General features: G+C 47.6%; 1 protein-coding gene across 1 annotated transcript in view; it reads right to left on the reverse strand.

Annotated features, from left to right (window-relative positions):
- Positions 1-276: 276 nt before the first annotated feature.
- The window catches only part of LOC144230766 (uncharacterized), a 37021-nt gene continuing 23548 nt past the window's right edge, over positions 277-13749 (reverse strand). Inside the window, exons 3-4 of the mRNA XM_077763093.1 lie at positions 10867-11014; positions 277-7763 (exon numbers count right to left, since the gene is read on the reverse strand). Coding sequence (XP_077619219.1) covers positions 7720-7763; positions 10867-11014 — 192 coding nt within the window. The 3' untranslated portion in view covers positions 277-7719. The remainder of the gene's footprint in view (positions 7764-10866; positions 11015-13749) is intronic.

Genomic DNA, 13749 nt, shown 5'->3' on the forward strand with positions numbered 1-13749 from the left:
AGTTACAAACAGTGAAAAAGCACAATAGGGGGGTGCCTGGGTGGCTCAGTCAGTTGAGTGTCTGACTTCAGCTCAGCTCATGATCTCATGGTTTGTGGGTTCGAACCCCACCCACATCGGGTTCTGTGTAGGCAGCTCAGAGCCTGGAGCCTGTTTCAGATTCTGTGTCCTCCTCTCTCTCTGCCCCTCCCCTGCTCATGCTCTGTCTCTGTTTCAAAAATAAACAAAAAACTATAAAAAAAATTAAAAATTAAAAAAATGTTTTAGAGCACAATAAAGACATATAGTATTTAGAACAGCAATTAAATATATTGTATCTAGAAATAATGAATGAAACATGCAAAGCCTGTGTAAAAAAATTTCAAATATTTAATTGGCTGCATTAGAAAAACTATAAATAAATAAACTTACACAATGATTTCTTATATGTGAAGTCTGAATACTACAAAGTTGCCAATTCTTTCCAAATGATGTATTAGTTTAATCCCAACTCAAAAGCCTCAATAATGTTGTCAGTTTTTCTACTTGAAATTTTTGGAGGTGATACAGTCACAGGGTTCAACAAATCAAAGATATTGCATGATAGATTAAAGAAACGACATATAGAAGATAAAACTATAAAACTCTTAGAAATCAGAGGGGAAAATTGCATCATATTGGATTTGGCAATAATTTCTTGAATATGACAATAAAAGCACAGGCAAAAAAGTAAAAATAAATTGGACTACTTCAAAATTAAAAACTTCTGTGCACCAAAACCCAATACAGTAAAAAGGTAACCTATTAAAGAACAATATTTGCAAATCATATATTTGATAAAGGGGTATGATCCAGGACATATAAAGAACTCTTACAATTCAATCACAATGACAAAAACACCTGATTTAAAAATGGGCAAAGGACTTGAATAAACATTTTTCCAAAGAAGATAATACAAACGGCTAACCAGCACACGTAAAGATGTCCAACATTACCAATCATTGTAGTAAATGCAAAGAGAAACCATAATAAGATACCATCTCACACTCATTAGGATGGCTACCATCAAAATAATTCATTAATTAAAATAAAAAATAAAGGGGCACCTGGGTGGCTCAGTTGGTTAAGCATCCAAATTAGGCTCAGGTCATGATCTCACAGTTAATGAGTTCGAGCCCCACAGTGGGCTCTGTGCTGACAGCACAGGGCCCTCTTTGGAGCCTCTGTCTCCCTCTCTCTCTGCCCCTCTCCCCTGTCTCTCTCAAAAATAAATAAACTTTAAAATTAATAAATAAGTAAGTTGGCATGGACACAGAGAAACTTCAGCCCTTGTGCTCTGTTAGTGTGTAAAATGGTATGGCCATATGGAAGACAGAATGGTGTTTCATCAAAAAATGAAAAGTAGAATCACCACATGATTCAGCAATTCCACTTCTGCACATTTGCCCCAAAGCATTGCAAACAGAGTCTTGAAACGGTATCTGTACACACGTGTTCAAAGCAGCATTATTCATAATAGCCAACAGGTGGAGACAAGTCAAGTGCCCACTGACAGATGGAAGGACAAACACATGTGGTACCTGCATACATTGGAAGAGTATTCCGCTTTGAAAAAGCAGCAGCCTGACACACTACAATACAGATGGACCGGGAGGACATTATGCTAAGTGCAAAACCCAGTCATGAAAGACACTGTATGGTTCCACTTACATAAGGTATGCAGAATAATCAAATTCACAGAAAGTAGGGGTGCCTGAGTGGTTCCTTTGGTTAAGCTCCCTACTTGTGATTTAGGCTCAGGTCACGATCTGCGCGGTTTGTGCACACACGCACACATTCTCTGTCTAAATAAACACTTTCTTAAAATGTACATTAATGGGGCACCTGGGTGGCTCAGTCGGTTGAGCATCCAACTTCGGCTCAGGTTATGATCTCACAGTTCGTGGGTTCGAGCCCCATGTCAGGCTCTGTGCTGACAGCCAGCTCAGAGCCTGGAGCCTGTTTCGGATTCTGTGTCTCCCTCTCTCTCTGACCCTCCCCCGCTCAGGCTCTTACTAGGTCTCTCAAAAATAAAGAAGTGTAAAAAATTTTTTTAAATAAAACAAAATACAATGTACATTAAGTAGAATGGTTGCCAGGGGCTGGGAGAAGGGGGGAGATGAGGAGTTTAAGGTTATGATTCCATTTATGGAACCATTTTTTAAATGACAAATTACAGAGATGGTGAACAGATTCTTAGCTGCCAGATGTTGGGTGACAGGACAAAGGAAGGAGGTGTGGGTGGCTATAAAAGAATAATGCAAGTAACCCCAGTAACCCCAAAACTGTGTGTACACTTAGTGTTCTCCTTACTCCCCAATACTATTTAAAGACATTTTTTCTTTGCCCTAAGGTAACACACCCTTCTCTTTGTGTAAGTGATCAAGGAATATCGGTATGTGGTCATGATAAAAGGTGGTATACTGGGATACCACAGACTTCAGGAGAACAGTGTAACCTTCTTTTGAACATATTTACTATTTTTTTTATCATTCTATCTATTAATTTGTAAATTACATATTGTTTCTGTATTTTTTTAATAGTTACACTAGAGATTACAACATGGATTCTTCACTGACCAAAGTCTGGTAATCAACAATTTTAGGGGCACCTGGATGGCTCTGTCAGTTAGGCGTCTGGCTCTTGATTTCAGGTCAGGTCACGAGTTTGTGATTCATCAGTGCGAACCCCACATTGGGCTTTGTGCTGACAGCGTGGAATATGGAGGGATTTTCTCTCTCTCTCTCTCAAAATAAATAAACTTTATTTCTCCAAAAGAAGATTAAATTTTTTTTAAACCTAAGAGTCCAAGATGGATTTTGGGTTTGCTTTATTTTTTTAGGTTTTTTTTTTTAATGTTTATCTTTGAGAGAGAAAGGGCACAAGCAGAGGAAGGGCAGAGGGAGGAGGACAGAGGATCTGAAGCAGGCTCTGTGCTGACAGCAGCAAGCCCAATATGGGGCTCGAACTGATGAACCGCGAGATTATGACCTGAGTCAAAGTTGGACGCTCAACTGACTTAAGACACCCAGGCACCCTGAACCAAGATGGTTTTCAGTGGAAAGCTGAAATTACTTCCTCTTACTATCTTTCACTACCTAGCTGGAAACTCAACTCAAGAGGAGTTTAAATTATAGACAAGAAAGGCCAGCTATATACAAGATAATTTGGACAAACCCTTCATTGGAGACAACTAAAAACATGTATAATATACACAAAAATATATAAAAGTGTTAACTAAAATTGTCATAAACTAGCAACTATAAAAAGTGATATTTTGTGGGGCGCCTGGGTGGCTCAGTCGGTTAAGTGTCCAACTTCGGCTCAGGTCATGATCTCATGGTTTGTGGGTTCAAGCCCCGCATCGGGCTCTGCACTGACAGCTAGCTCAGAGCCTGGAGCCTGCTTCAGATTCTGTGTCTCCCTCTCTCTCTGACCCTCCTCTGCTCATGCTGTCTCTCTCTCAGAAATAAATAAAAAACATTTAAAAAAAATTTTTAATTGAAGTAATATTTTGCAATTTCTCTACAAAATGTCTACATGTATATTTCTTTTTATTATCTACCATGGGATTCACTAGACTTCTGTGCATTCATGTCTTTCATCAGTTCTAGAAAATCTCAGATATTTTCAAAAATTTTGTAATTTTTTTTTTAAATTTATTTCTGAGAGAGAGAGAGAGAGATAGCATGATCAGGGGAGGGTCAGAGAGAGAGGGAGATACAGGATCTGAAACAGGCTCCAGGCTCTGAGTTGGCAGTCAGCACAGAGCCCGATGAGGGGCTCCAACCCACAAACCGTGAGATCATGACCTGAGCTGAAGTCGGATGCTTAACCGATGGAGCCATCCAGATGCCCCTCAGATATTTTCAAATACTTGGATAAAACAAATAAGTAGAAAATCTTTTAAAGCAGCTAGAGAAGAGAGACAGATAACTTAAACAAGCTACAGTTAGATTTATAGCTAACTTCTCAATATGAACAATAGAGACCAGAAACAGGAATGGTATCAGGGCACCTGGGTGACTCAGTCGGTTAAGCACCTGACTTCGGCTCAGGTCATGATCTCATGGTTCGTGAGTTCAAGCCCCACATTGGGCTCTCTGCTGATGGCTCAGAGCCTGGAGCCTGCTTCGCATTCTGTGTCTCCCTCTCTCTCTCTGTCTCTCCCACACTCACATTCTGTCTCTTTCTCAAAAATAAATAAACATAAAAGTTTTTTAAAATGTTTAAAAAAGAAACAGGAATAGTATCTTCAAGGTGATATAAAACATGGCAGCCAATCTTGAAGGCTCTACAAAGTGAAAGAATCCTTTGGATATAGAAAAAATATAGACAGACATTTTTAGATAAACAGAAACCAAGTTAATCACACAAAAGGGAATTCTAATGGATATTCTTCAGATTGAAGGAAAATGACCCTAGGTGTATTTGAGAGGTATAAAAAGAAATGAAGAACAATGAGAGGGACCAATTTAAATGAACACTGTATAAATTAATAAAAATTTTGTGGTGCTTGATTTAGCTAGCTAGAAGAATAAACTATATGGTACCAATAAACATGTAATTTGGAGCGAGGGTCAATGTAGCTAAAGGGTTCTTAAGCTTTTGTATCATCCCTGAAGTTAAAATTATTTTTTATTATTTTTTAATTTTTTAATGTTTATTTGTTTTTGGGGGGGGATAAGCAGGGGAGGGACAAAGAAAAAAGACTCCCAAGTAGGCTCTGCACTGTCATGGCACAGCCCAACACGGGCAACATGACTCATGAACTGCAAGATCATGACCTGAGTTGAAATCAAGAGTCAGGTGCTTAACCGACTGAGCTAGCCAAGCACCCCCTGGAAGGGTTAATATTGAATGCTTTCAAACTTCTCCTACTCTACATATAATCTGCTATGTTTGGAGGCATGTCAATCCTTGAAGAAATGAGGAGGTGCTTTGAGTCCACGTACATAACCTTAGGCTAGCCTCTGAAACTCACTGGCCTCCAAAACTGAAATCCAGAGCGGTGATTTACTCGGTCTGTTTTCTAGATCCTATCAGTGTCTGATGGTCCCACCTTCACTTTCCCCTGGGTCTCAACCACGTCCTCCATTTGCCCTCGGCTTACAACGCTAACCCGGGAGCCTCTGCTGTAGAGCCACCTTATTCCTTGCCAAGGTGTCTCTGCAGTAGGGCCCCCTGTTCTCTACTTGGCTTTCTTCTGTGTCCCCCATGGGGACTGCACCGGGCTTCCTCAACCTTGTGAACGCCACAGAAGCCACGGGGAACCTATCTTTTCCAACGCTGCTGGCTCTAGAGTCATGTTAGGTGTGGCCCCAGCTGTCTGAGAGTCATACTGGAGAGGCCTCCGTGGTCCATGGTTATGCCCAGGAAAGCCAGCCACCAGCTCTGCCTTCCCTATGCCCATTTGTATGTACCACCACTTCTTGTGACTCCCTAAGGTTTGGCCCTGAGTGGGGGTAGATGAAGACGCTCACTTCTGGCCTCATACACCTTTTTCCCCTACTAATTGTTTATGTAGAAACTTTCCTCCTTTTCCTGATGGGTGGATACTTCCCAGTCTTAAACCCTAAATTTTCTTCATCTGACACTGATGCTAGAATTCCTATTCAGTGCTCTAAACTTTGCATTTGATATATAATGGGACATTTGTTTCTTGAGAAATCTCTTCTCATAGTTAGTAAATTCTGGCCATCAGACTAGTGTTATCACCAAAGACTGCAGAAAAGTCAACTATGAACTTTCAAGCTTCCTGACTCCTTTGTTCTAAACAGAATCTGACCTGTCCCTGAAGGAAACACCTTTTGGGCAACAAGATTTACAGTAGATCAGAGTACATCTCAAAATACTTCAAACGTAGTGAGATAAAAAATTTTAAAACTACCAGTGGGATGTGATAAACTAGCAGGTTTATTTTATTTTCCATAAGTAAGCCTATGTTGCTCTTGGGTACCCGTCCCAGTGCACAGTGCAGGAGAGGATAAAGTAGCCAGTTTATAGCAGTCTCTTCTCTCTTTTTTCTTTTTTAATGTTTATTATTTAGAGAGACACAGAGAAAGAGAGAGAGGTGCGTGGAGGAGGAGCAGAGAGAGAGGGATAGAGAATCCCAAGCAGGTTCCGTGCTGTCAGTGCAGCACAGTGGGTTCAATCCCAAGAAACATGAGATCATAACATCAGTAGAAACTAATAATCAGAAGCTAAACTGACTGAGCCACCCAGGTACCCTGAATAGTCTATTCTCTTCTGATCTAAAATATTATCTTTCAGTTTAAAATGTCTCCTTTACTGGGGCGTCTAGGTGGCTCAGTTGGTTAAGTGGCCAACTCTTCATTCTGGCTCAGGTCATGATCTCATGGTTTGTGGGATCGAGCCCCACATTGGGCTCTCCAGTGACAGTGTGGAGCTTGGCTTGTGATTCTCTCTCCCCCTCTCTCTCCACCCCTCACTCTCTCTCTCAAAAATAAACATTAAAAAAAAGTCTCCTGTACCTCTTTTCTGCTCCTCCTCCCAAAATGGAAGCTCCAGATTTAGTGGAAAGCTTAGATATCATCGGGGCACTGGGTAGCTTAGTTGGTTAGGCGTCTGACTTCGGCTCAGGTCATGATCTCATGGTTCATGGGTTTGAGCCCCACGTTGGGCTCTGTGCTGACAGCTAGCTCTGAGCCTGGAGCCTGTTTCAGATTCTGTATCTCTCTCTCTCTGACCCTTCCCTGCTCACGCTGTCTCTCTCTCTCTCTCTCTCTCTCAGAAATAAATAAAAAACATTAAAAAATAAAAAAAAAAAAGATATTGTCAACCAGGGGTAGGGAATGGCTCCAGGTATTGCCACATCAAAACGGGAGAACCACGCCAGAGTGCAATCTACAGAACAAATTCACCAAACAGCCAGATACAGTGCTGAGATCCTAAAGATTCCAGAAGTTCTTTTTTTTAAATAATTTTTTTAATAGTTTATTTTACTTTTGAGACAAAGAGAGACAGAGCATGAGCGGGGAGGAGCAGAGAGAGGGAGACACAGAGTCTGAAACAGGCTCCAGACTCTGAGCTGCCGGTCAGCACAGAGCCCGACGTGAGGCTTGAACCCACGAACCGTGAGATATGACCTGAGCCAAATGTAAGGTTTCTGAGTGAAAAAAGACTCCAAGGCAAAAGGTTCTGCAGAAGGAGTTTTGTTGCCTGCACCCTCGGCCAAAGCGAGAGAATTTACGGGGACAGTTTTATTGCCTGTGTCCCCGGGCGAGGTTCCGCGACTCCAGAGAGGGGGCAGTCGGGGAAGTCACGGCCTGGTTGGGTGGTGATGGGGTTTTTATAGCCTATTAGTGGGGGTTCAGATAACAAGGGCAGTCTCTTGACTGGAAAGTCCAGGGTTGGAAGGTTTAAATTTCTGTTTCCCGCAGATGTAGTAACAGCCACTGATGTAGTGGCGGGAAGGTCAGCCATCTTAAGAAGGTCAGCCATCTTAAGAAGGTCAGCCATCCTAAGAAGTGGTGGGAAGGTCAGCCATCCTAAGAAGGTCTGCCATTCTGTAGTGTCTGTGCCCCACCTCTCAGCCAGCCCAACATCCAGACCTTTTGTTTCATATATAGATGGAAGGGGCATCGATTTGGTTCTGGGTACTTCCTGCTGACGGGTGGACGTCGTCATAGGGTTAGTCGGAGGTGGACAGGCGAGAGTAGGGCTGCAGGAGGAGTTGATTTACCGAGACTCGGGACATGTCCTGGAGCCGCTCCCGCAGACACCTAACGGGACAGGGGGCAACCGAGATTGATAGCAGGATTAAGCATAGGAGTCCCGCCAGGGGGAGGAGCCAGGTTACCCAGACATGGAGGTCTAGACCCCATATGTGGGAGTACTGGCGCCTCGCCTGGATTTGGTCCCTGAGTTCACGAATTTTGGATGTGACTATGCCTGATGGGTTAATGTAGTAGCAGCACTCTTCTTTCAGATAGAGGCAGGTTCCCCCTTTTTCATTTGTCAGGAGGTCTAAAGCCCGTCTGTTTTGCAGGGCTACAGCTGCAAGACTAGTAATCTGGGTCTGTAAAACAGTGAGGGAATCGACGGTGTGGGGTCCTGACCACCGTGACTGGAGGGAACCCGGTTGTAAGTCCCTAAGGAGGACCTGGTCTCCAGGGAGTAAGGTTTGGGTGGGGGTCTCCTTTTCGCCATGGGTGTCTGGGGCTGGTATGACCGTGTCAGCATGGGCTCGTAAGAGGGCCCGGAGGAGGGTAGGTAGGGCAGGAATGAAAGGAGGGGTGGAAAGGAGGCCGGAAGGTTGTGAGTTAGGAGAAATGGCCGCCCGTAAAGAAGTTTGAAAGGACTTAACCCCGAGGGTCCGCAGGGAGTTGCCCTGAGTCAAGTGAAGGTGAGGGGCAGTAAAATGGGCCATGAGAGGCTAGTTTCTACAGTAAGCTTAATGAGTTGGGCCTTCAGCAGCTCATTTGCCTTTTCTACTTTACCTGATGACTGGGGATGGTAAGGGATGTGGAGTTTGCAGGTGATGTTAAGGGTTTCTGCCACCTGGAGAGTGACGCTGGAAATGAAGGCAGGTCCGTTGTCCAACTGCAGAGTTCGGGGCAGTCCAAATCATGGAATGATGTGTTTGATGAGGATAGTGGCCACTACATCTGCTGTCTCCCAGGCAGTGGGAAATGCTTCAATCCAGTCTGTAAATGTGTCTACCATAGTTAATAGGTACTGAAAGGATTTGTGGTGGGGCATGTGGGTGAAGTCTAGCTGCCAATCCTCCCCGGGTTGGTGTCCACGGAGTTGGTGGTTGGGTCCTGGCCTATAGATCCCACCCTGTGTGTTGACAGTTGCACAGGTTTTGCAGGATCTGTGTACTGTCTCTGAAACCTCAGAGAGAGAGGAGTGATGAAAGAGGGGTTGAAGGAACTGAAAGAGAGCCTTTGGGCCAACGTGGAGGGACTGGTGAATTTCAGCTATTAGTGTGTGGGCCAGATTGTTCGGAAGGGCGATTTTGTCCTGAACATAGATCCATCCTCTGTCTCCTGTTCTTCCTCCCAAGCTTTGGAGGGTTTGTACTTCTTGTTTAGAGTATGAGGGGCTGTGAGGGGTATTGAGGAAAAGAATTGGGGCCAGGGAAGTGTTTAAGGCCGTTTGTCTGGCCATTGAGTCGGCCTTGTTGTTCCCCAAAGAGACAGGATCTTAGGAGGTCTGATGTCCGCGGCAGTGGACTATTGCTACTTCAGCAGGGAGTCTGAGGGCCTCCCTGGTGAGGGTGGCGGCCACTGCCAGTGCCCTGAGACAAGGCTGCCAGCCTTGGGCAGTGGTGTCTAGTTGTTTGGATAGGTAGGTAGGCTATTGTTCTATGGGCGGGCCCGACAGATTGGGTTAGGAGGCCAGTAGCCGAACCAGGGCATTCATCAGTAAAGAGGTGAAAGGGTTTAGAGGGGTCCGGCAATGCCCGGACTGGTCCGGTGGTGAGGCAGTCCTGTAGTTTAGAGAACAGATGTCGGATGGAGGTGGGGTCGGTTAAGGGTCCTTGGGGTGTCTCCTTTGCCGCCCGATACAGGGGCCGGGCCAGAATGGCAAAATTGGGGATCCAGTGTCTAAAGAAGCCCACTAATCCCAAGGAGAGAATTTCCTCTGCGTTCTGAGGGGGCTGGAGTTCGTGGAGGAGGCGGATGCAGTCCCCGGTGAGGGATTTGGATGTAGGGGTTAGGGAAATCCCTAAATAGGTGACTGAGGGGGTACACAGTTGTGCTTTGGAGGGTTTAACTCGATACCCTTTGGCTCCTAAAAAGTTGAGTAAGGTGGTTGTGTCCTCTTGAGATAGAGAAAGGGATGGGCTACAGAGGAGATCATCTACATATTGGAGGACGGTGCTGGCCTTAAGGACGCACTGCTGTAAGTCGGTAGCCAGGGCCCGGCCAAAGATATGGGGGCTATCCCGGAACCCCTGAGGAAGGACGGTCCATGCCAGCTGTCCTGAGACATTGGTATCAGGGTCCTCCCAGGTGAAGGCAAAGAGGTGGTAGGAGTCAGGATGTAAAGGGATGGTAGAAAAGGCGTCCTTTAAGTCCAGCCCCGTGAAGTGGGAGGTTCGGAGTGGGACGTGGGATAATAGAGTGTAGGGATTAGGGACGATGGGGTGGAGTGGGACTATGGCTTCGTTAATGAGTCGCAGGTCCTGGAATAATCGATAGGCCCCTGAGGGCTTGTGGACAGGCAAGGTAGGCATGTTGCAGGGGGAGCTGACGGGGATGGGGAGTCCCTGCTGTTTTAGGCGGTCTGTGATAGGCTTAAGGCCCCTCCGATGGGTTAAGGAAATAGGAAACTATGCCCAGGAGGGGAACTGTGATCTGTCCCTCAACTGTATCTTTACAGGAGAATGGTGAGACACGACCGGTTTAAAGGTGTCCCACACTCTTGGATCCACTGAAGGGAGGCATTTTGGGGACGGGAGGGATGGGGTGGAGAGTAGAGGTAGGATGAGACATTCCGAGATTGAGGGGGAGGGCGAAAGCCAGATGGTAGCCTGTAGTTTGTGGAGGATGTCCCTTCCCAGTAGGGGCACCGGACAGGAGGGAATGACTAAGAAGGAGTGTGAGAAGGGAAACCCATCCAGGCTGCAGGTGAGGGGAGGGGTCACCCTAGGTGAGGAGGAGGTCCCATCGATTCCCGTAACGGTGACCAGTGAGGATCGGGTTGGTCCCGAGTAGGAAGGCAAAACTGAATAGGCAGCCCCCGTGCCCAGCAGAAAGGAGACGGACTTTCCTGCTGCCTGGAGTACGACCCTGGCCTGGCCTGGGTGAGAGGGGTGTCCCAGTCTGGGCCCCATCAGTCCTCCTCTAATCCAAGTAGCTGGAAAGCAGCACTTACCGTATCGGTGTTTCCCCTGTGTGGAGGTGCTGAGGATCCCCCGAGGCTTGGGCAGTCCGATTTCCAGTGTCCTATCACTCGGCACTGGGGACAGGGTCAGGTGAGCTCTTCTGGATTGGGACATTGACGGGCCCAGTGTCCCTCGGCTCTGCATTTGAAACAGGCCCCCCGAGGGGTGTGGTTAGTTCCCCCTTTTTGTTGGCTCCCGGAGCCAGAGGAGCCAGAGCCGGCGGCCACAGGGCTGCCACCAGAGCTTGGGTTTGTAGCTGAACCTTTTGCTACAGTCTGGCCTATCGCTTCAGCTCAGCTGCCTCCTCCCGGGAGTTAAAAACTTTAAAGGCTATTTTCATTAGGTCAGAGATGGAAGTCTGTGGTCCCTCCTCCGCTTTTTTTAGTTTTTTTCCAAATGTCCAGCGCCGACTGGGAGATAAAGTGGGTAGCCAGGACAGTCGCTCTGGCCAGCGAGGCCGGATCGAGGCGAGTATGTTGACTTAGAGCCTCGGTTAACCGGTTGAGAAACATGGCCAGGTTTTCGTCAGGGGCCTGCATGATAAAATCAGCCGGCCCAACACCAAAATCGGACGCTTAACCAACTGAACCACTCAGGCACCCCAAGGATCCAGAAGTTCTTATGTGACCTGTGGAAAGATGTAGAATGTAGCTGATTAGGGAGCTTGCCGAGAGACTGCTACAGAAGAGGCAGAGCAAAAACTGTAGTCGAGAACTTCTGGGCAGATGGCCCCAAGGAGTGACACAGAAGTCTGAGCCAGACCCCAGAGGGTCAGAAGCCTCAGCAAAAGCTGAAGAAAGGCCTCTGATTTTATCAGAATTGACTGCCTTGTTAGAGGCTGTGCGCATGCCGGCAATGAGGCGTTGAACCATGCGGTCACGGCGCCACGGCCATCCTGCCCGTTCTGATAGTCCCATCCGGGTTCTACGGCTGGGACCGCTTGGGCGCCGACAGGCCTGGTGGCCTCAGTGAGATGGACCTGATCAGCATGTTCTCGGGCCACAGCCTGAATGCGTTCCCTCTCCTCAGGAGTGAGCGTGGTGGTCTGGACGACTCGGATGTCGTGCCAGGTTAGATCATAGGCCTGGGCCAGGTATTGAAATTCTTTGATGAAGTTATCTGGGTTGGCGGAAAGGCACCCAGGCGCTTCTCTACTTGGGAAAGGTCTTGGAGGGAGAAGGGCGTATGGACCCAAACAACCCCCTCGGCCCCCGCGACCTCTCGCAGTGGGCAGACCTGGTCTGAAGAGAGGTCGTGGGACCAGGTGCGGGCAGAGATAGGAGGAGATGAGAGGGGACCCCCCTGGGGGGCAGTTTCCACCACGATCTGCGGCTGAGGAGCTCCAGGAGTGGTGGGGGTAGGTAAGGCCGAGGTTGGAGTCGGGTCGGAGGGGAAGTGCGGGCAAGGAGAACCTGAGACGTAGACCAGCGGGAGCAGAATGAAGGACGAGAGTGCAGAGTCCAAAAAGCTTGGACAGAAGGAACCTCAGACCACTTGCCTCGGCATCTACAGAGATTATCAAAGTCTATGGGAATTTGGTAGTCAAACGCGCCTCCAGGAGGCCATTGTGACTGGTTGTACAGTCAGTAATGTATAAGACGCCGCCTGCGCAGGTCCTGGTCCAACTCTTAAGGTTTTGAGATTGGCCAGAAGGCAACCCAAGGGCATTTTTGGATCAATTTTGGACTGGGAAGTTCCCATAGCCGCCTCGCCCACCAGTTCAGATCACAGAATAAAGCGTCCTCTCATCCGTTGGACTGCAGATCAGAGAAGAGACGGGTAGCTGCCGCAGAAAGGGGACATCTCCCAATTCTTTGGAGCTTCGGAGGCCACCTGGTAGCCGGAGGGAGGTTGCCCTGACGCGGCCGCGGTTAGGACAGGGCACCCCGAACAGAGAGGGCTGGGGGCTAGGGACACTCACCGCAGTCTTGAGAATAGCCCTTGGAGAGGCAGTCCCCGGTCCGGATATGGAGAGGAGAGAGCTTCCTCACCTAAGTGGGAGCTCAACCTCCTCCCGGGTTTCGGCACCAAATGTAAGGTTTTTGAGAGAAAAAAGACTCCAAGGCAAAAGGTTCCGCAGAAGGAGTTTTGTTGCCTGCACCCTCAGCCAAGGCAAGAGAATTTACGGGGACAGTTTTATTGCCTGTGTCCCGGGCGAGGTTCCGCGACTCCAGAGAGAAGGGAGTCGGGGAAGTCAAAGCCTGGTTGGGTGGTGGTGGGGGTTTTATAGGCTGTGAGTGGGGGTTCAGATAACAGGGGCAGTCTCTTGACTGGAAAGTCCAGGGTTGGAAGGTTTAAATTTGTTTCCTGCCAATGTAGTAACAGCCACTGATGTAGTGGCGGGAAGGTCAGCCATCTTAAGGTCAGCCATCCTAAGAAGGTCTGCCATTCTGTAGTGTCTCTGCCCCACCTCTCAGCCGGCCCAACACCAAAGTCGAACGCTTAACCAACTGAACCACCCAGGCACCCCAAGGATCCAGAAGTTCTTATGTGGCCTGTGGAAAGATGTAGAATGTAGCTGATTAGGGAGCTTGCCGAAAGATTGCTACAGAAGAGGCAGAGCAAAAACTGTAGTCGAGAACTTCTGGGCAGATGGCCCCAAGGAGTGACACAGAAGTCTGAGCCAGACCCCAGAGGGTCAGAAGCCTCAGCAAAAGCTGAAGAAAGGCCTCCTCACATGGGAGCTGGCCAGGCTTCCCCCCAATAATCCTCCGGCTGAGAGCACACACGTGGAGTTTCCCCAGGCTCCCAGGTCAACAGCAGAGGCCGCAGAAGAGCCAGGGCAAGAGCTTCTCCTGCCCAGCACCCAACAGCTGTCTTCCCGTCCAATACAGCCAGACCCTATGTTGGGGAAGAAGCGGGGTAAGAAAATC

Source organism: Crocuta crocuta, unplaced genomic scaffold (assembly GCF_008692635.1).
Source record: "Crocuta crocuta isolate KB4526 unplaced genomic scaffold, BGI_CrCroc_1.0 scaffold3, whole genome shotgun sequence".
In the NCBI taxonomy this organism is placed as follows: domain Eukaryota; kingdom Metazoa; phylum Chordata; class Mammalia; order Carnivora; family Hyaenidae; genus Crocuta; species Crocuta crocuta.